The sequence below is a fragment of the Oryctolagus cuniculus genome, chromosome 13 (genome assembly GCF_964237555.1).
Source record: "Oryctolagus cuniculus chromosome 13, mOryCun1.1, whole genome shotgun sequence".
Taxonomy (NCBI): domain Eukaryota; kingdom Metazoa; phylum Chordata; class Mammalia; order Lagomorpha; family Leporidae; genus Oryctolagus; species Oryctolagus cuniculus.
In genome coordinates, this window is record NC_091444.1 from 90,025,809 (window position 1) to 90,047,282 (window position 21,474).

Sequence of the window (21,474 nt, forward strand, 5' to 3'; positions counted from 1 at the left end):
AGCCAGCATCACCTTAATCCCTAAGCCAGAGAAAGATGCAGCACTGAAAGAAAATTACAGACCAATATCCCTGATGAACATAGATGCAAAAATCCTCAATAAAATTCTGGCCAACAGAATACAACAACACATCAGGAAAATCATCCACCCAGACCAAGTGGGATTCATCCCTGGTATGCAGGGATGGTTCAACATTCGCAAATCAATCAATGTGATTCACCACATTAACAGACTGCAGAAGAAAAACCATATGATTATCTCAATTGATGCAGAGAAAGCATTTGATAAAATTCAACACCCTTTCATGATGAAAACTCTAAGCAAATTGGGTATAGAAGGAACATTCCTCAATATAATCAAAGCAATTTATAAAAAACCCACAGCCAGCATCCTATTGAATGGGGAAAAGTTGGAAGCATTTCCACTGAAATCTGGCACCAGGCAGGGATGCCCACTCTCACCACTGCTATTTAACATAGTTCTGGAAGTTTTAGCCAGAGCCATCAGACAAGAAAAAGAAATCAAAGGAATACAAATCAAGAAGGAAGAAGTCAAACTATCCCTCTTTGCAGACGATATGATTCTGTACTTAGAGGATCCAAAGAACTCTACTAAGAGACTATTGGAACTCATAGAGGAGTTTGGCAAAGTGGCAGGATATAAAATCAATGCACAAAAATCAACAGCCTTTGTATACACAAGTAATGCCATGACTGAGAAAGAACTGCTAAGATCAATCCCATTCACAATAGCTACAAAAACAATCAAATACCTTGGAATAAACTTAACCAAGGACGTTAAAGATCTCTACGATGAAAACTACAAAACCTTAAAGAAAGAAATAGAAGAGGATACCAAAAAATGGAAAAATCTTCCATGCTCATGGATTGGAAGAATCAACATCATCAAAATGTCCATTCTCCCAAAAGCAATTTATAGATTCAATGCAATCCCAATCAAGATACCAAAGACATTCTTCGCAGATCTAGAAAAAATGATGCTGAAATTCATATGGAGGCACAAGAGACCTCGAATAGCTAAAGCAATCTTGTACAACAAAAACAAAGCCGGAGGCATCACAATACCAGACTTCAGGACATACTACAAGGCAGTTGTAATCAAAACAGCATGGTACTGGTACAGAAACAGATGGATAGACCAATGGAACAGAATTGAAACACCAGAAATCAACCCAAACATCTACAGCCAACTTATATTTGATCAAGGATCTAAAACTAATCCCTGGAGCAAGGACAGTCTATTCAATAAATGGTGCTGGGAAAACTGGATTTCCACGTGCAGAAGCATGAAGCAAGACCCCTACCTTACACCTTACACAAAAATCCACTCAACGTGGATTAAAGACCTAAATCTACGTCCTGACACCATTAAGTTATTAGAGAACATTGGAGAAACCCTTCAAGATATTGGCACAGGCAAAGAATTTCTGGAAAAGACCCGGGAGGCACAGACAGTCAAAGCCAAAATCAACTATTGGGATTGCATCAAATTGAGAAGTTTCTTTACTGCAAAAGAAACAGTCAGGAGAGTGAAGAGACAACCGACAGAATGGGAAAAAATATTTGCAAACTAAGCAACAGATAAAGGGTTAATAACCAGAATCTACAAAGAGATCAAGAAACTCCACAAAAACAAAACCAACAACCCACTTAAGAGATGGGCCAAGGACTTCAATAGACATTTTTCAAAAGAGGAAATCCAAATGGCCAACAGGCACATGAAAAAATGTTCAAGGTCACTAGCAATCAGGGAAATGCAAATCAAAACCACAATGAGGTTTCACTTCACCCCGGTTAGAATGGCTCACATACAGAAATCTACCAACAACAGATGCTGGCGAGGATGTGGGGAAAAAGGGACACTAACCCACTGTTGGTGGGAATGCAAACTGGTTAAGCCACTATGGAAATCAGTCTGGAGATTCCTCAGAAACCTGAATATAACCCTACCGTTCGACCCAGCCATCCCACTCCTTGGAATTTACCCAAAGGAGTTTAAATTGATAAAGAAAAAAGCGGTCTGCACCCTAATGTTTATTGCAGCACAATTCACAATAGCCAAGACCTGGAACCAACCTAAATGCCCATCAATGGTAGACTGGATAAAGAAATTATGGGATATGTATTCTTTAGAATACTATACCGCAGTAAGAAACAACGAAATCCAGTCATTTGCAACAAAATGGAGGAATCTGGAACACATCATGCTGAGTGAAGTAAGCCAGTCCCAAAGGGACAAATACCATATGTTCTCCCTGATCGGTGACAACTGACTGAACACCAAAAAGGAAACCTCCTGAAGTGAAATGGACACTATGAGAAATGGTGACTTGATCAGCATAGCCCTGACTGCTAATGGACAACTTAATACATTATCCCTCATAGTATTTTTTTTTTTTGTCTGTTCTACTTAATATGACTGGTTCAATTCTGTAATTATCACACAGTTATTCTTAAAACACTAACCGATAGAATAAATAAAGGGGAGAGTGATCCAACATGGGAAGTGAGATACTCAGCAGACTCATAGAATGGCAGATGTCCTAAATAGCACTCTGGCCTCAGAATCAGCCCTAAAGGCACTCGGATCTGGCTGAAAAGCCCATGAGAGTATTTCAGGCATGGAAAGCCAAGACACTCTGGCAAAAAGATCTCTGTGAGTGAGATCCCAGTGGAAAGAACAGGTCTTCAAAGAGGGAGGTGCCTTTCTCTGAAGGGAGGAGAGAACCTCCACTTTGACTAGGACCTTGTCTAAACAAGATAAGAGTCGGAGAACTCAAGGGGCTTCCATAGCCTTGGAAACTCATGACTGGTGCATAGGGAGATTACTGATGCCATAAACAGGAGTGTCAATTTGTAAAGTCAACAACAGGAGTCACTGTGCACTTACTCCTCATGTAGGATCTCTGTCCTTAATGTGCTGTACACTGAGGCTTAATGCTATAACGAGTACTCAAACAGTATATTTCACTTTGTGTTTCTATGGGGGTGCAAACTGTTGAAATCTTTACTTAATGTACACTAAACTGATCTTCTGTTAAAAAAAAAAAAAAAAAAAAGAAAAGAAACTATCAATTCCCAACTTGACTCTCACTGGGATTAAACATGACAATAGGTCTGATCTGATTTCATCATCATTTAAAAAAAAATCATCTATTATTTTTCACTTTATGTTTCTGTGTGGGAACAAACTGTTGAAATCCTTACTTAAGGTATACTAAGCTGATCTTCTGTATACTAAGATAATCGAAAATGAATCTTGATGTGAATGGAAGGGGAGAGGGAGTGGGAAAGGGGAGGGTGGTGGGTGGGAGGGACGGTATGGGGGGGAAAGCCATTGTAACCCATGAGACGTACTTTGGAAATTTATATTCATTAAATAAAAGATAAAAAAAAAAATAAATAAAAAAAAAAATTCATTAAAGCATTTTGGAATCCCAAAGAAAATATAATGTGTATTTTTCTTTGGTTTTATTAGTTATATATGTGGTAGTTTTTAGAAAATGTTATTAATTTTGGTTATTGGCTGTTCCATGTGGCTTATAATTCTGGCTATCTCAGGTATCTCAGCTACTTAATAATTTTTTTTTTTTTGACAGAGTGGACAGTGAGAGAGAGAGACAGAGAGAAAGGTCTTCCTTTTCCGTTGGTTCACCCCCACAATGGCCGCTGCAGCCAGCGTGCTCTGGCCGGCACACCAAGCTGATCCGAAGCCAGGAGCCAGGTGCTTCCTCCTGGTCTCCCATGGGGTGCAGGGCCCACGCACTTGGGCCATCCTCCACTGCACTCCCTGGCCACAGCAGAGAGCTGGCCTCGAAGAGGGGCAACTGGGACAGAATCCGGCACCCCGACCGGGACTAGAACCCTGTGTGCCGGCGCCGCAAGGTGGAGGAGTAGCCTATTGAGCCATGGCGCCGGCTGCTACTTAATAATTTTAACTACATACATCATTGCATTAAGTTAGATCACATAAATGTTCCCCTATAACTGACTTAATCATTCACACAAAGGCCAGAAAACTGTCAAAAACTGATGCAAACTACTACAATTCCTTCTAACATCCTGAACTCTTAACCAGTTGATCTTTGTTAGAATGATGCTTAACCTCTCTGTTCAACTCCAGCTGACTTGGAAGACCAAACCCTCATCCTATACTTGGAACCTGATGATTTATGGATGGAGCACAGCACTTTTTCATCCAAGTAACCTACTTCAGATTCAGAGAACTTTCAAGAATGGCTTCCTGTAGGACAGAATTTGAAACTATTATGAACATCTGAGGTAGAGATGAAGTACTCTATTATTTGGCATACTTTCATTATTGCAGAAAACATATTAGTTGAGGGGCCAACCCCACTTAATGCCCCACTCTGGGGAATAATACATGGGCATTCTACAACCCAAAAAAAGATGCACACAGGACCTATGTGGCCCTTAGTGTACATATATGGTAGCAAAGCATAGAGACACTGATATTTTACTGAAACATTTACTGAACCTATCACAGACTAAAATGATCCCAATGAGTATTTGCTAGCAAAGAAGACAAACAAGAGCCTTAAAACTAAGTCACCTTGAAGGATTAAGCTAAGATATGGATTTCACCTAAGATTTTCAATGGATGAATCAATTTTCTCAGTATGTGTGTGGTTAAACCTAGGCCAAGCTGCCTGAGTGGGGTACTGATGCTTTGGGTACAATGGCTGAGTACATAAGCATATGTAAGTCAACAAAGCATTTTAGCCTAAAAGTGTAAGGAAGGATCACCAATGAAGAGTGGGGATTTGCATCAGTGAGGAAATCCTGGTAGCTTGGATCAGTCATTATCAGACTGCAAGTGCAGTTTCAATAGCAACAGTGAAGGAATAGAAAAAAAATAGAATTAAGCCGGCGCCGTGGCTCAATAGGCTAATCCTCCACCTTGCGGCGCCGGAACACCGGGTTCTAGTCCCGGTTGGGGCGCCGGATTCTGTCCCGGTTGCCCCTCTTCCAGGCCAGCTCTCTGCTATGGCCAGGGAGTGCAGTGGAGGATGGCCCAGGTGCTTGGGCCCTGCACCCCATGGGAGACCAGGATAAGCACCTGGATCCTGGCTCCTGCCATCGGATCAGCGCGGTGCGCCGGCTGCAGCGGCGGCCATTGGAGGGTGAACCAACGGCAAAAGGAAGACCTTTCTCTCTCTGTCTCTCTCTCTCACTGTCCACTCTGCCTGTCAAAAAAAAAATAGAATTATTATAATGTCTCCAACTAATCCCCATCTGACTTGTGAAGGAAGATTGCCTTTGTTTGACTTAAGGAACACCTTTGGCCCCTGAGAAACTCAGGAAGGATTTAGGAGATAGCTCCTGAAGGAACATATAAGATCTCCTGCAAAACTGGACCTTTCAAGGCCTAACTCATTAGAAAAGTGAAAAATGTGACATTATTTGGACCTCCAACCACAGGGGTTAGACTTGCAATGAATCGGTCAACGTGGGTATAGCTAACCATAAATATCTTCAAATTCCTGAGATAAACAATCTCTTACCTTTTGCTACTTCTAACCAGTAAACACTTTTGCTTGGTTTCTGACTGATGAAGTATGCTGACTCACTGTCATTTCCAAAACCACAAAATCTTACCTCATCTAAAACATGCAATACCTATAAATATTTTAAACTTCACTTTGCTGTTGACTAGTATTTGAATGCAACGACTAATATATTAAATTGAAGAACAGCGTACTTCTCTGCAGGACATCCAGGGCTATCTTGGTGAGATACATCATTCTTCTGTTCCAGAAGAAGATTGACTATTTTGGTTGATCTATGCTGTTGGGCTAACATGAGGGTTGTTCTAAAATAAGAGAGAGATAACTTCATTATTAAAAACTTCAATAAAGTTGTTTAAAAAGCTATTTCGATGTATTTTACCCATTTAATGTTTGCCTATGTAGAACTGACCATTTACATGTATTAAAAGACATAAGCCTTCTGGGAGCTCAAGTACTCATTTCTATAAATCACCTCCAGGGCTAAAGGAAAAAAGATCAAAAGGCAGCCCCTGAGGTATTCCACAAGAGAAACTGCTAATTTAAAGTCATTTCATGAAAAATAACTCTGTTGAGATCACTTATCTCAATCAAAGATTTAAACAGAGAACCCTCAATTTATCCCCTAGTTTGTCCTACTATACTATATATATTATAGTCAACAAGAACTCAGACAAGTGAAAGCAATTTGCAGGCTTAAAACTACTATAATGGTAACAATGGTGATAGTAGTTTGATTCAACAATGCTGAAAAGCATGTGGTAGGTACTGAATGAAATTTTATATGCATAGAATCTTACATAGGCAATCTTTCCAAGATCATATATCTTGTATTTGGAACTTCTGGGAATTAAATGCAGTCTTTTTTCTTTTCACTTTATCACACACTATCTTCATGAAAGGAAACGCTTATGTAACTAAAGTTCTATTTCTTCCTTCTTCCCATATTAATTACAAATAAAAATATCAAGAGCAGGCCGGCGCCGCGGCTCACTAGGCTAATCCTCCGCCTTGCGGCGCCGGCACACAGGGTTCTAGTCCCGGTCGGGGCACCGGATTCTGTCCCGGTTGCCCCTCTTCCAGGCCAGCTCTCTGCTGTGGCCAGGGAGTGCAGTGGAGGATGGCCCAAGTGCTTGGGCCCTGCACCCCATGGGAGACCAGGATAAGTACCTGGCTCCTGTCATCGGATCAGCGCGGTGCGCCGGCCGCAGCGCGCTGGCCGCGGTGGCCATTGGAGGGTGAACCAACGGCAAAGGAAGACCTTTCTCTCTGTCTCTCTCTCTCACTGTCCACTCTGCCTGTCAAAAAAAAAAAAAAAATCAAGAGCAGGTATTTAACCTGGCAGTTAACACACTGCTAAAGATGCTTTCTTCCCACATCAGAGAACCTAGGTTTAATTCCAAGATGCAGCTTCTGATTCCAGGCTCCTACCAATTCAGACCTTGCATTAGCAGTGATGACTCAAAGAACTGACTCCTGCAATGCATAGGGGAGACCTGATTGCTGATTGTGTTCTCTGCTCAAAGCTTCAACTCAACCCAGCCTGGGTTGTTGCTGGAATTTGGGCAGTAATACCATAGCATTTCTCTGTTTCTCTCTGCCTCTCCCTCTCTCCCTCTCCCCCTGGATGTAACTCTCTCTCTCCCTCTGATAAAATTTTAAAGCACAACTTTAAAAATAAAGCAAAATATCAAAATGTGCTGAAAATGAAAAAGAAAACAAACAAACCTGATATAACCACAGTATCTGTAATAACAACTTAGTCATATGGTGATAACCTAACACCAATCCTCTTAAGAGAAGGTAATTTAAGGCAAAAAGTCATTCAAGAGACAAAATGATTTTCAACTCCTATTTATGTTTAACAAAGCATCTTTAAAAGAAAGGTATGTGCCGGCGCCACAGCTCACTAAGCTAATCCTCCGCCTTGCAGTGCCGGCACACCGGCTTCTAGTCCCGGTCAGGGCACTGGATTCTGTCCTGGTTGCCCCTCTTCCAGGCCAGCTCTCTGCTGTGGCCTGGGAGTGCAGTGGAGGATGGCCCAAGTGCTTGGGCCCTGCACCCCATGGGAGACCAGGAGAAGCACCTGGCTCCTGCCATCGGATCAGTGCAGTGCGCCGGCCGCAGTGCGCCGGCCGCGGCAGCCACTGGAGGGTGAACCAACGGCAAAAGGAAGACCTTTCTCTCTGTCTCTCTCTCTCTCACTGTCCACTCTGCCTGTCAAAAAAAAAAAAAAAAAAAAAAGAAAGAAATAAAGAAAGAAAAGTATGTAAGAAATATTAAAATACTAAAGATTAGAAAGCTCAATATTGAGTCATAAAGTGAACTCAAAGCTAAAAGTCCATACTTTGTCAAACTAATAAAACTGAATAAAAGGTTATATAACCAAAACAAATCAGATTCTAAATAAAAAACACCAGTTGTTGCCCAGCGCTATGGCTCACTAGGCTAATTCTCCACCTGCGGCGCAGGCACCCTGGGTTCTAGTCCCGGTTGGGGTGCCGGATTCTGTCCCACTTGCTCCTCTTCCAGCCCAGCTCTCTGCTGTGGCCCGGGAACGCAGTGGAGGATGACCCAAGTGCTTGGGCCCTGCACCCGCATGGGAAACCAGGAGGAAGCACCTGGCTCCTGGCTTCAGATTGGGGCACTGCGACGGCTGTAGCGGCCATTGGCGAGTGAACCAACAGAAGGAAGACCTTTCTCCCTGTCTCTCTCTCTCTATCACTGTCTAACTCTGCCTGTCAAACAAACAAACAACAACAACAAAAAAAAACCAGTTGCTATCACAAGGGAGTATGACAATTATAACTTATTGTTCCTTTTGCTACCCAGTCTGAATAATTACTTTCCTTAATAATAGACGAGTTGTGTGGCTATTTTCATTATATCTTAATAATATGTTAATCTTATTTTTATTAATTTAATGTTTCTGACTTCAATGACTATTGCCACTAGACCATTACTAATGTTATAAAAGAGTGAAATATTGTACCTATTCATGTTATCCACTGCATAAATATCTGCTTTGTTCACAATTAAAAATTCCACCGTCTTCTCTCTATTTTCATGGACAGCAATTAAAAGTAGTGTGAAGCCATCCTGTAAAAAAATTCATAGTTCACAATATTACATATTTCTCAACTGAACTGGAAACATTTCAAATGATTCTATACACTTAAGCCATACAATATAGAATGTAAGTACATTAGGCTCTTTGTGGGGAGCAACTCGGACTAGACTAAGTTACTGGAATTAAGACTTATTCTATGCATCTGCTCTCCCACAATATGGCGCTGGGAGAGGAGAAAACAACTCTACACAGCTGCCTCCAGTTCGACCAATAACCTGCAGGAGCTGATTCTGCTCCTGATTGGAGGAGAGCAGCGTACTCGGCGTGTGGGTAGCAGAGTTGGGATTGGTGGAAGAGGACTATAAAGGAGGAGAGAGACAACATGCACCAGGAACATCTATGGGGAACATCCGGATAACATCTGAGCAGCCCCCGAGAGAGCCGGCCAGCGGTGTGCCGCTCCCCCGCGCAAGTGGGGAAAGTGGCAGGGGGAGCCGCCCTTCCACGGAGGTGGAAGGATCGGCAGCCAACCCGGGAAGGACCAGCAGCAAACCCGGGAAGGGCCGAGCAGACAAAAGAACAGTGCAGGGTCCTGTGTCGTTCCTCCGCGAATGGGGGAGCGACACTCTTCACTTTCACCTCCGTGCCTTCACATGTGCTGTGCCTTCCTTTAAAAAACCGCCTCCCAGTTGCCTCATTGCATGAAATCGTCATTTCTAAACTACACTTTAAACGTTTACTGGTTACAAGAGTCTTTGCTTCTCTTAAAGTGGTCTTCATAGCATATTCCAATTATGTGATTGCTTCCCATACAAACCAAGAACCTCTTGAGGGCAAAGGCTGTTATTTTTTAACTCTGTATCCCAACATCCTAAGACACAGTTTTAGAAGCTTTAAGTGTTTTTATTGAACTGATGATCTATAGCAATGTATCTCTCTCTCTTTCTATATATGTTTATATATATATATATATAATTTCCAAGAATATTTACTTCTGCACAAATTATGTATTGAGCCTCAACAGGATTCCATGATCACCTATGCTTGAGAAAGATTACAGAACTATGCACCACACATTGCACAGGTGCAGACAGTAGCAACTGGAAGACACATGCCTTGTACTGAAGGGGACAGCCTCTGCATGGCATACCACTCAGTATTATGAGGTCAAGGACACCCGATTTGATTCTTTAAGAGAACCATGAAATTCAGCTACCGCCTGGGTCCCCTATATCTTATACATTGATATAATTCATTGAAGCAAATTACACAATCTCTGAACCACATTCATTCAATTTCCTCATGGTTTTCTATCAGCTGGAGATGTGATTCTAACTGGTTTTGTATAAAACAAGTATTGACATGTAAAACCTTTACTTTCTTTAGTATGCTCTATTTTATCAAATATCAAGCCTAATATGTCATAAAAGACTCATAATGCCAAATATACAAATTTCTAACACTTAATTACACTCCATTTGTATTTAAACATGCCAGATTGTTTATCAAATGTAAATATTTAGTTCAAAAGATTGTTGATACTAAACTATTAAAAGAATTTCCATCTGTATTCTTACCAACATCATGGTTTTCAGTTTTAAATCTGCCATAATGATTAGGTGCCAGGGTTCTATGAACTTAACAGACATACAGAGATAGTCTATTACATACTTCAACTAGAAAAATGTTCACAATTTGCTCTTATTCTTTTTTTTGCCAAACAATTTTTATTTTCAAAAACAACTTTATTCATGACACATATTAAAAAAAAATTCCCACCCCCTGGAAATGAGCTAAAAAAATAAACAAAATCCACCTCCCACCTCCCTGTTCCCACTTCCTCCCATTCCCTCCAAATAAAAGGGAAAAAAGGCAAAGAAAAAAAAAAAAAAAACAGAAAAACAAAAAAAAAAAACCAAAACAAGGTAGTGCATTTCCCCAGGGGAGAGGGGAGCCGCTGGGAGTGGAACTGAGATCTTCTGGCTACAGAAACCTGCAAAGAAAGACACTCAAAACAGAAAAAGAAACACAAAAGGAAACAAAATAGATCACCAGGCAATCTGCAGGGGCAGGGGGCCGGAAAAAGAAGGGTGGGGTGGGCGGCAGATCTGGCAGGACAGGAGCAGGCAGGAGGGGACTGTGAGAGGCAGGAGGAGATGGAGGGAAGGTCACAAGCGGAACAGTTTGGTGTCCTTCCAGAGCCCTGGGTAAAAAGACCCTCCCACCACCCTTGCCCACCCACCCTTGGGCAGCCTCCAAGGGGGTGGAGTGCGGCAGAGAAACACGGGGAGCAGCTTGCGCAGTTGAGACGCGTCCATGGCGAATCCCCACAGTGAATGAGCAGCCTCTGCCCCACTCCCTGGGCCTTCCCCTCCTCCCCAAAGCAGGCCCCTCCTCAGCAGTTAGTTATAGGATTCTCCCCCCTTCCACAGTATATCTTTTTTAAATATTTTTTTTCATCAAGGTCATCTTCTGATTGTTTTTTTTTTTAATTCTTTTTTTTTTTCCTTCTTTCCTCCTTTTTTCCTCTCTCTCCTCCTAATACACACTTTTTTTAAGTAAGGGGAATACCATGATGTCGCTCTAGTCCGGCCCCTGTAGATGCGACCCCGGGGCCTGCTGTTAAAACCACTGTAGAATCTAGAGCGGGAACTGTTGTAGTTGGTGGTCCTGGCACGGTAGCGGGCACGTGGGAAACCCCGGTCTGTTGTGCTGATGCCTGGTCTGTTGGTTCGTTTTGGAATCACCTTGATTTGTCTTCCTCTAAATAGGGACTCATCTGAGGCCAGGGAAGTTCTCACCGACTCTTGGTCTGAGAACTCTACATACGCAAACCCTTTGGGATGGCCACTGAACTTGTCACAGAGTATCCTCACACGGTTGACTGAACCACAGCCATGAAAGTGAGCTTCCAGCTCTTCTGCGGTTGCACCATAGTCCACATTGCCAACATAGATGGAACGGGCGTCAGCCTCCATCCCCTCCTCAATAGACATGATCACTGGGCCAGCATTGCCTGGAGGTGGACTCATATTCATCTGCTTCTCTACCTCGTTCTGCAGCTCTTTTAGCTTCTCAGCTTCCTCCTCCACCTCCCTGACTAGGGCTTTGATCGCTTCCAGCTCCGGTCCTCAATGGCGCTGTCCCCCGGATCACCCTCGACCAGTCCCGGCTCCTCCTCCTCCTCCTGGTTGCCGGGGGCTCCCGAGCCAGGCCCAGGGCCCGGAATTCCCGGGGGTGCGCGGGGCCGGGGAGGCTCCTCTTCGGGCTCGGGCTCTGGCAGCAGCTCCCCAGGCTCCAGGTCCTCAGACTCCAGGCCTGCGCCCCCCGGGGCCCCCTCCCAGGCCTCCCCTCCGGCCCCGGCCACAAGGTGGCGCCGCCGCCACGGCCCGGAGCCCCGACCGCCCGCAGCCCCCGCAGCCTCCGCAGCCCTCGCTGCTGCTGCTGCTGCCGCCGCCGCCGCCATCGCCGCTCAGACTCAATTTCCTCTTATTCTAATCATGGAAACCCTACTGTATTAAACATTTATTAATCTCATGACCTGAATAATCATACCCAAGAGATGGAATATTTCAAAGATCAGCCTCTACTTATTAAAAGACTATCCATAAGCAAATTTCTGAAGCTGCATAGATTGGCAGGGAATGACTAATCTTTGGCCGCTAGAGGGTGCTATTCTGTAAGCTGAGAGTCATCACCAATATTATTCCCAACTACAGAAGAGGAGAAAAAATGATGAAAGGTTTACACTGTTGGAATAGGGCTAAGGGAAGTAGCTTCTAACAAACTCCAACTGTGCTAAAGATCTCTTAAGTTTTGGAGATCTGGGAAGTTAACCAGGAGTTTTTCAGAATCTCAAAGAAATATTTTTAAATACTCTAAATATTCATTTCCATGCCTTTTATTCATATGATGAGCCTAGACTTGCAAGTCTTCTTGAAATATCCACAGGTCACTGTGGTGTACAATTCCAGCTGAGAACTAGTACAAGATACAACTACCACTTTCATCTCTTTTCTCGCCCAAAAGACCAGTTTCCTTCACCATTTGTGGACTCGACCAAAGAGAAATGATTAAGAGACAGACTCACTGAAAATTCTATTTAATTTTCTTGGGGAGGAGTAGATCAGACTAAAAATTGACATTTTGAGATTTGATTATTATTTACAGCCCTTGTCTACATCCTTAAAAATAGTGTTTTTTCTATGTACTATTTGTTGAACTTTTATTTAGTGGAGGATTTAGCTTGTGATTATAAAGCAAATCCAAAGCATACCATTGCAAACACTAAGAGGACAATAAGGATGGAAGAGAGAGTGTGGAAGCAAGGGAAAGAGGGGGAGAGAGTGGGAAGTGTAATTATGTTTTTCCCCCAAAGAAACCATTTATTTAATGAGTACAGATTTCATAAGTACAACTTTAGGAATACAGTGATTCTTCCCATCATATCTGCCTTCTCACCCTCACTCCCACCCCAGCTCCTCCTCCCCCTCCCTTCCCCACTCTCATTCTCCATTAAAAAAAAAAACTGTTCCTTGACAGTCAAGACAAGGACTGTTCAAGTCATTGCTTCTCAAAGTGTCAATTTTACTTCTACCGATTTCCTTTTAGATGCTCTATTAGTTATCACAAATCAGGGAGAATATATGGAATTTGTCCCTTTGAGACTGGTTTATTTCACTAAATATAATGTTTTCCAGATTCACCCATTTTGTTGCAAATTACGGATTTCATTTTTTTACCACTGTGCAGTATTCCACAGAGTACATATCCCAAAATTTCTTTATCCAGTCTGCAGCAATTTAGGTTGATTCCATGTCTTAGCTATTGTGAATTGAGCTGCAATAAACATGGGGGTGCAGAGACAACTCCTTTATTTGTTGATTTATTCTCCTTGGGTAAATCCCCAGGAGTGTGAAGGCTGGGTCATATGGTAGGTCTATATTCAGATTTCTGAGGTATCTCCAAACTGATTTCCATAGTGGTTTTACCAGTTTACATTCCCATCAACAGTGTATTAGGGTACCTTTTACCCCACATCTTCACCAGCATTTGTTGCTTGTTGATTTTTGTATGAAAGCCATTCTAACTGGGATGAGGTGAAACCTCATTATGCTTTTGATTTGCATGTCTCTGATGGCTAGTGATCCTCAGTATTTGTTCATGTGTCTGCTGGCCATTTGGATTTCTTCTTTTGAAAAATGTCTGTTTATTTCCTTGGCCTATTTCTTAACTGGGTTGCATGTTTTGATGTTGTGGAGTTTCTTGATCTTTTTATATATACTGGTTTTTAATCCTTTATCGATTGTATTGTTTGCTAATAATTTCTCCCATTCTCTTGGTTGCCTCTGTGCCACAAAGACCACACAAAGGATCTATGCAGTCCTCAGTATAAGCTCAGATTTCCCAGCAATACCTCTCACTGGGTAATTAGGGATCCCCCCTGATCATGTGGAGCCTCCCACAGTGACTGCCCAATGTCCCAGCCACACCCTGGGTCCTCCCACACAGCCTCATTTTTTTCACAGTCCCAGAACACAAGCCTCCCATAGTCAAGAGTACACAGCCCCCTGTCTATTCTCCTCACCAGACTCAGGAGTCTCCACTTGGATGGTTGCTGGGCGCCGTCAGGAGCTGGTGCAGCTGTTAGGATTGTCCAAAATGGCACCTTCTGTCAGCTTGTTACAGGATGCCTTTGCAGGATGATCAGGGAGAGAGAAAAGTGCCCCCACTTTGTTTTTTCTCCTCTAGTTTGGTGAGTACACTATCCACCACAGGGCTCCAAGCTGGATTCCCTCTAGGCTATTCCTGAAGATTTTTCACCAGTTGCTTAGGCTGCTGCAGTCTGGTCTCACCTTGCTCTCCAATGCTGGTACAGAGGCTCTGGGCTGGTGGGGTCCTAAGTTGTGTGTGTCTTCGCCCTCCACATAAGTCCACTGTGTTCCTCCAATTTATGTAGAGTTTCCTCTGCTGTTTTCTCCCTAACTCTTCCCTCTAATTATGTTCTTAAAACTGTATATGTGAGTTACCAAAAAATTTGTTTCCTTTAGATAAATAGCATACATTTTAAAAAGAGAAACCTTAGTGGTAATGCTTTCACCTGTTCCATTTGATGAAGAATAAAATGCTTCATACCCATACACAAATTCTAAAGATCATAATACTTAGAATTCTGGTACACACAACTGTTAAAAATATAGTACTCTTGTTTATGGGGTCAGTAATCTCCCTAGGCTCTACAACAGGAGTCACTGTGTACTTACTTCTCAGGTGGGATCTGTCCTTAGTGTGTTGTCCAATGTGAAGTAATGCTATAACTAGTACTGAAACAGTATTTTACACTTTGTGTTTCTGTGTGGGTCCAAATCGATCTTCTGTATATAAAGATAATTGAAAATGAATCTTGATGTGAATGGAATTGGGAGAGGGAGTGGGAGATGGGAGGGGTGCGAGTGGGAGGGAAATTATGGGGGGGGGGGCCATTGTAATCCATAAACTGTACTTTGGAAATTTATGTTTACTAAATAAAAAATAAAAAAAATACAGTACTATATTAAACAAATCAAACAATTTATACTTTTCTTGGGGGCCGGTTTTATGGCATAGCAGATTAAGCTGCCATCTCCAACACCAGCATCCCATAAAGGCACTAGTTCAAGTCCCAGCTGCTCCACTTCTAATCCAGCTCCCTGACAATGCACTTGGGAAAGCAGCATAGGATGGTCCAAGTCCTTGGGTCCCTGACCCCACGTGCGAGAACCATCAAGACACTATAGATTTGAAAACTGAATTTAAACTCTTATCTGAGCAGTTCGTTTCAACCACAGACTGTCAGTTAATTATGAATTCTTTCACCTCCTTTGCCACTTGATTGCCTCCTATTCTCTCCATATCTGGTTTTCCCCAAATGCTTCTAAAATGAGTCTCAAGGCAAGTTTAGAAATCAGTAACTCCATTTACCATAGTATGAACAATTATACCCAAAACTGAAGAACACTTTGTCTAAACATAGAAGAAAAAAAGACCAAAATATCATCATAGTATTTCTCCTCAATTAACTAATTTCCAAATTTCTGATGGCTCTCTCCTTTTCTCTCTCCAAGTTTCACTAGTGGTCCTTGCCAGTGAGATTACTTCATTTTTAATACATTAATTTATTCAGAAAATTGACAACAGTAAGATTTCTATATAACAATTTTGTCTTGCGTTTTAATCTGAAGCTATTCACAAGATAAAATTTGCTTTCCTATTTTGTATTATAATAGAAAAAATGTGAATGTGAAGATACATGAAAAAAAGGTTTTAACATTAACAACCCCACTGTGTACACAAATACTGTCTATAAATGCATACAAGGAGTCTGCACTCAAATTCTTTCATAAAAGTATCAATGTATAAAGTGAAATGATAAATGATCATCTAGAATATTTTTATTCTATACATGCTTGAGTTTCCAAATATGGAAGACTGACTCTACACATAAGAATATTAAAACAAAGGTATTTCAAATAGTTTGAAAATACATTGGTTGAACTGTACCTTATTTATTCTTTCAATATCTGCATTGTGCAGAAGCAGTTGTTTGCCTATTTTTAGGTTCTCATTATAGGCAGCATAATGAAGGGCAATGTTGCCATTCTCATCCATATGGTTTGGGTCAGCACCATGATGTAGTAGGATTGCAGCACACTCCTCATGGTTATATTGTGTGGCCTGTCAGGAATACACCAATAAATAGATTGCAATTTCTAGGAATACAAAATAAATATTACACTGCTTCCACAATTAAATTATATAAATTCATTTTTACTCTGTGAATGTAAACAAAATCTTCCACACATTAGAAACATTGGGTACTGTATACCTTCATCAGCGGTGTCATGTTCACATTGTCAATGGCATCGATCTGACAATGCTGCTCTATCAGGAGCTTCACGACTTCTACATGGCCATTGGTGCAGGCCAAATGCAGAGCAGTCCTGTGAAAACGAGAGGGCTTTTATGAAAATGATAGTGTACAATCTCCTTACAGATAATTATTCAGGCAACTGTAAGTATTCAATAACATATTCTTCAATCTTGAAGTCTTTTTCTCCTGAAGAAACATAGCATTTATGAGCTTTTATTGCTCACTACACTAATTAAAGAGCAGTCTGTTTGAAAAGAAAGAGCATGGATGGCCGGCGCCGTGGCTCACTAGGCTAATCCTCCACCTTGCAGCGCCGGCACACCGGGTTCTAGTCCCGGTCAGGGCACCGGAGTCTGTCCCGGTTGCCCCTCTTCCAGGCCAGCTCTCTGCTGTGGCCTGGGAGTGCAGTGGAGGATGGCCCAAGTGCTTGGGCCCTGTACCCCATGGGAGACCAGGAGAAGCACCTGGCTCCTGCCTTCAGATCAGCACGGTGTGGTGGCCGCAGCGCGCCGGCTGCGGCGGCCATAGGAGGATGAACCAACGGCAAAGGAAGACCTTTCTCTCTGTCTCTCTCTCACTGTCCACTCTGCCTGTCCAAAAAAAAAAAAAAAAAAAAAGAAAGAAAGAAAGAAAAAGAAAAAGAAAAGAAAAGGAAACGAAACGAAACGAAACCAGGAGCCAGGTGCTTCTCCTGGTCTCCCATCCGGGTGCAGGGCCCAAGCACTTGGGTCATCTTCTACTGCACTCCTGGGCCACAGCAGAGAGCTGGCCTGGAAGAGGGGCAACCGGGACAGAATCCGGTGCCCCGACTGGGACTAGAACCCGGGGTGCTGGTGCCGCAGGCAGAGGATTAGCCTAGTGAGCTGTGGCACCGGCCAATAATACTGTATTTCAATGACTCAAACATGCTCATTTCCTCTCATTTTTACTTATCTGGCATTGGGTGATCCTTATCATAATTCATGACTATTTCCACTCTAATTTGCAGCATTTGAAAAATCCTCTCATTAGTATTTCAGGCATGGAAAGCCAAGACACTCTGGCAAAAAGATCTCTGTGAGTGAGATCCCAGTGGAAAGAACAGGTCTTCAAAGAGGGAGGTGCCTTTCTCTGAAGGGAGGAGAGAACCTCCACTTTGACTATGACCTTGTCTAAACAAGATAAGAGTCGGAGAACTCAAGGGGCTTCCATAGCCTTGGAAACTCATGACTGGTGCATAGGGAGATTACTGATGCCATAAACAGGAGTGTCAATTGGTAAAGTCAACAACAGGAGTCACTGTGCACTTACTCCTCATGTAGGATCTCGGTCCTTAACGTGCTGTACACTGAGGCTTAATGCTATAACGAGTACTCAAACAGTATATTTCACTTTGTGTTTCTATGGGGGTGCAAACGACTGAAATCTTTACTTAATGTACACTAAACTGATCTTCTGTAAAAAAAAAAAAAAAAGAAAAAAAAAAGAAAGAAATTTTCAATTCCCAACTTGACTCTCACTGGGATTAAACATGACAATAGGTCTGATCTGATTTCATCATCATTTAAAAAAAATCATCTATTATTTTTCACTTTATGTTTCTGTGTGGGAGCAAACTGTTGAAATCCTTACTTAAGGTATACTAAGCTGATCTTCTGTATATTAAGATAATCGAAAATGAATCTTGATGTGAATGGAAGGGGAGAGGGAGTGGGAAAGGGGAGGGTTGTTGGTGGGAGGGACGGTATGGGGGGGGAAGCCATTGTAACCCATGAGTCGTACTTTGGAAATTTATATTCATTAAATAAAAGATAAAAAAAAAAAACAAATAATGATTACTTATTAAAATTTTCATTCTCTTTAAAAAAAAAAAAGAAAAAAGAAAAATCCTCTCATTGACACATAAAATGGGCATCACACAATCCATGGTGTTGTGTTTAGTGCTACATGGCACATGGCATATACAGCGGGTCTATGGCAGTTCTAGTTATATATAGATTGCATTTATGTAAATTTCAGTTTCTAAGTCCTTAAGGAAGAGGGCTGAGGTAACAAAAATACTTAAAAACAAAGTATTTTTCAATTTTCAAAATTAAAGTCAAAGGAAACTTGAGATTCAAATGAATACCTATGCCTGACTGTACTCTTCATTTACACTGAGAATGAATGAAAAATCTAATGACTCGTATTAGTATTTAATATTCATACAATGAGAGCTAAAATTATATTTTATAATGCCTTTCACAAACACTTTTATTTGAAAGGAGCAAAGAACACTTTCCAATGAGATTGAGTCCTAGTACTTCAATTTTAAATCTCTCAATTTAATGAGGATGGGCAGGGGAACATAAACTTGTAAAGGATACAAGAGATCTCAGATACAGAATATGCCTGTCTGTTACATAACATGTATTCAGGTTACAGTTGATGAGTAAGTTGGTTGATGAATAAAACCACTTGGGGATTTCAATATCTTTAAAGAAAGCTTTTATAATATAAATCAAATTTCTACAATAATAAATAACAGTCATTTATGTTTGTTATTTTTCCTTTACAGAAGGACACATCCCAACTAAAATTAATCAATATTCATTTTTATAATAAATATATATATAGTAAAAACAAATGTATATGACAAAAGGTCTACATAATGACACAAGTAGATAAAAATGATTCCCTTTACTCTGCATGAGGCTAAACATTGGCAGGACATACCAAACCCCACACAGAGATACAAATATTAAGTGAGAAATTATATTTATCTGTGGATGCATATTTCTCCCCATCCCAAGGATTATCTCAATAATACACTTTATTATTTGAGTTTCTTACAAATGTTCACCCTGGAAATCATAGATAAGAAAATTTCACATATAATTCAAATACCCCCAAATTACAGAATTTACTACATTCTGTACATTTTGCTGGCTACTATAAGGGCATAGTCTATATAAATGTATAATTAAGCTGCCTTTTTTCTCATGACAAATTGCCTATTTGCATGTTCACATACATCAGTGTCTATCCCACATTCAGTGGTCTCTTATCAATGTATGCTCTCTAACTTATAAAATCCATTCTATGGGTTCTTATTAATACATTATTACAACAAGCAGTAATGGGAGAAAGAAATCCTTAGAAACAAATCCTATGTCTGTTTCCTAAAGATGATTTGATGGAATAGAATTGAAGGGTAGATGGCCTATATATTTTTAAAATGTGATACAGTATTTTCCACCAAATCCTCTATTCCAAAATTCATAAGCAATTTAAACTTTAAGCAGTGGCAAACATAACACTACTCTTCATTCTCAAAAACTATGTGGATGGAACAATTTTTCATTCCTCTTTCAACTTAAATTTCTTCTCTCACCAGGATTGCTAAATACTGTTTTCTATGTCTATGGATCACTTGCAATCTGCAAAAAACTACGCCCAATTTCAAATTAGAGTCCAACTTTTTTGTTCACTTGAATAAATTGTGTAAAAATGAAGATGTTTCATCCAAAATATATATGCTGTGAATGTTTTTGCAAGTATGTTGTCTTTTATTTTGTAACTTTTCTTGATACAGAGCTATAAATGTTATTTTGCTAACTAAACTTTCAAAATGCTTCTGATATCATCTTAAGATCTTTGTTAAGAGAAAATATAGGCCGGCGCCACGGCTCACTAGGCTAAATCCTCCACCTTGCAGCGCCGGCACACCGGGTTCTAGTCCCGGTCGGGGCGCTGGAGTCTGTCCCGGTTGGCCCTCTTCCATTCCAGCTCTCTGCTGTGGTCAGGGAGTGCAGGGAGGATGGCCCAAGTGCTTGGGCCCTGCACCCCATGGGAGACCAGGAGAAGCACCTGGCTCCTGCCTTCAGATCAGCGCGGTGCGGTGGCCACAGCGCGCCGGCCGCGGCGGCCATAGGAGGGTGAACCAAGGGCAAAGGAAGACCTTTCTCTCTGTTTCTCTCTCTCACTGTCCACTCTGCCTGTCAAAAAAAAAAAAAAAAAAAAGAGAGAGAGAGAGAGAGAGAAAATATACTGATGAACATCTGTGTTTTTCTCCAAGAACTTTTCTCATTGTGTTTTTTTTATTTTTACTTTTTATCCCACCAGGAACTTAGTTTTGTAACATTAAAAATCAAGCTGGTTTCCTCCAGTTAAGAGGCATTTCATTCATAAATAATTCATGTTTTCCTAATAATATTAAATGTAACCAGTATTAATTTCTAAATCCTTGCATGGATTTTGATGTTTCTGAATGTCCTACTCAGTGCTTCATCTATTGGCCTTTTCGACTGTAGGTAAGTGGTTAGCTTCTGGAAATTAACACCAAATTTTTATATATGGAATTTTGCTCACTACATTATGACTTAATGCCACCACCACAGTACATGGCAGGCAGAATATATAACTCAAAACTTTTAAGACTTGGATACTTCTTGTGATTTAAGTGAAACTGATAAACACTTAAGGAACACACAGGCATCGTCCCCCTTCAGTGTTTCCAGCCACAGATCCCCCTCTCCAGAACACGGACACACAGGCGTGCAGGGTCATCGGATTTTATTCAAAGAACTCTAGCCCAGGACTGACCATGGAAATGCTCTCACTATAGGGTTGTGACGAGCGGCTGCACAGGATTAACTTGTGGGCTGAGTCACACTAACCGGTCCATAAATGAGGAGTTCAAAATCCCTTTAAAGTTGCAGTCCCCTACACCTGGGCGCGGCGGGGCGCTCAGCGGGTCCCCGTCCCGGGTGCGGGAAGCGAGGCCACCGCGCAGGGACCGGAGAGGCGGGAGGGGAGCGCTTCGTCCGCCCGCCCCGCCGGCTTGCGCACCGTTACCTGTTGCCCTCGTCTCTGTCGTTAACTCTGCTTCTCCGACGCAGGAGAAGGAGGCGAATCCTGTACGCGTCCCCCCTCGCTGGCAGCCCTGTGGAGCTCCCCGAGTTCCTCCTCCACGATGCTGCCACGGAA

The 21,474-nt window shown here is 41.7% G+C and overlaps 1 protein-coding gene and 1 pseudogene across 8 annotated transcripts in view; both read right to left on the reverse strand.

The window, feature by feature from the left end:
* Positions 1-21,474, reverse strand: part of LOC100341393 (putative ankyrin repeat domain-containing protein 19) — a 193,149-nt gene extending 171,675 nt beyond the window's left edge. For 7 of the 8 annotated variants that reach the window (XM_070055850.1, XM_070055849.1, XM_070055848.1 and 4 more), the window contains exons 1-5: positions 21,343-21,474; positions 16,483-16,597; positions 16,158-16,331; positions 8,541-8,647; positions 5,743-5,853 (exon numbers count right to left, since the gene is read on the reverse strand). In XM_070055850.1, the coding sequence (XP_069911951.1) occupies positions 5,743-5,853; positions 8,541-8,647; positions 16,158-16,331; positions 16,483-16,500 (410 nt within the window). In that variant the 5' untranslated portion in view covers positions 16,501-16,597; positions 21,343-21,474. The remainder of the gene's footprint in view (positions 1-5,742; positions 5,854-8,540; positions 8,648-16,157; positions 16,332-16,482; positions 16,598-21,342) is intronic. The other variant, XM_070055856.1, reaches the window with a different exon arrangement.
* On the reverse strand, positions 11,069-12,099 carry LOC127488515 (polyadenylate-binding protein 2 pseudogene; annotated as a pseudogene).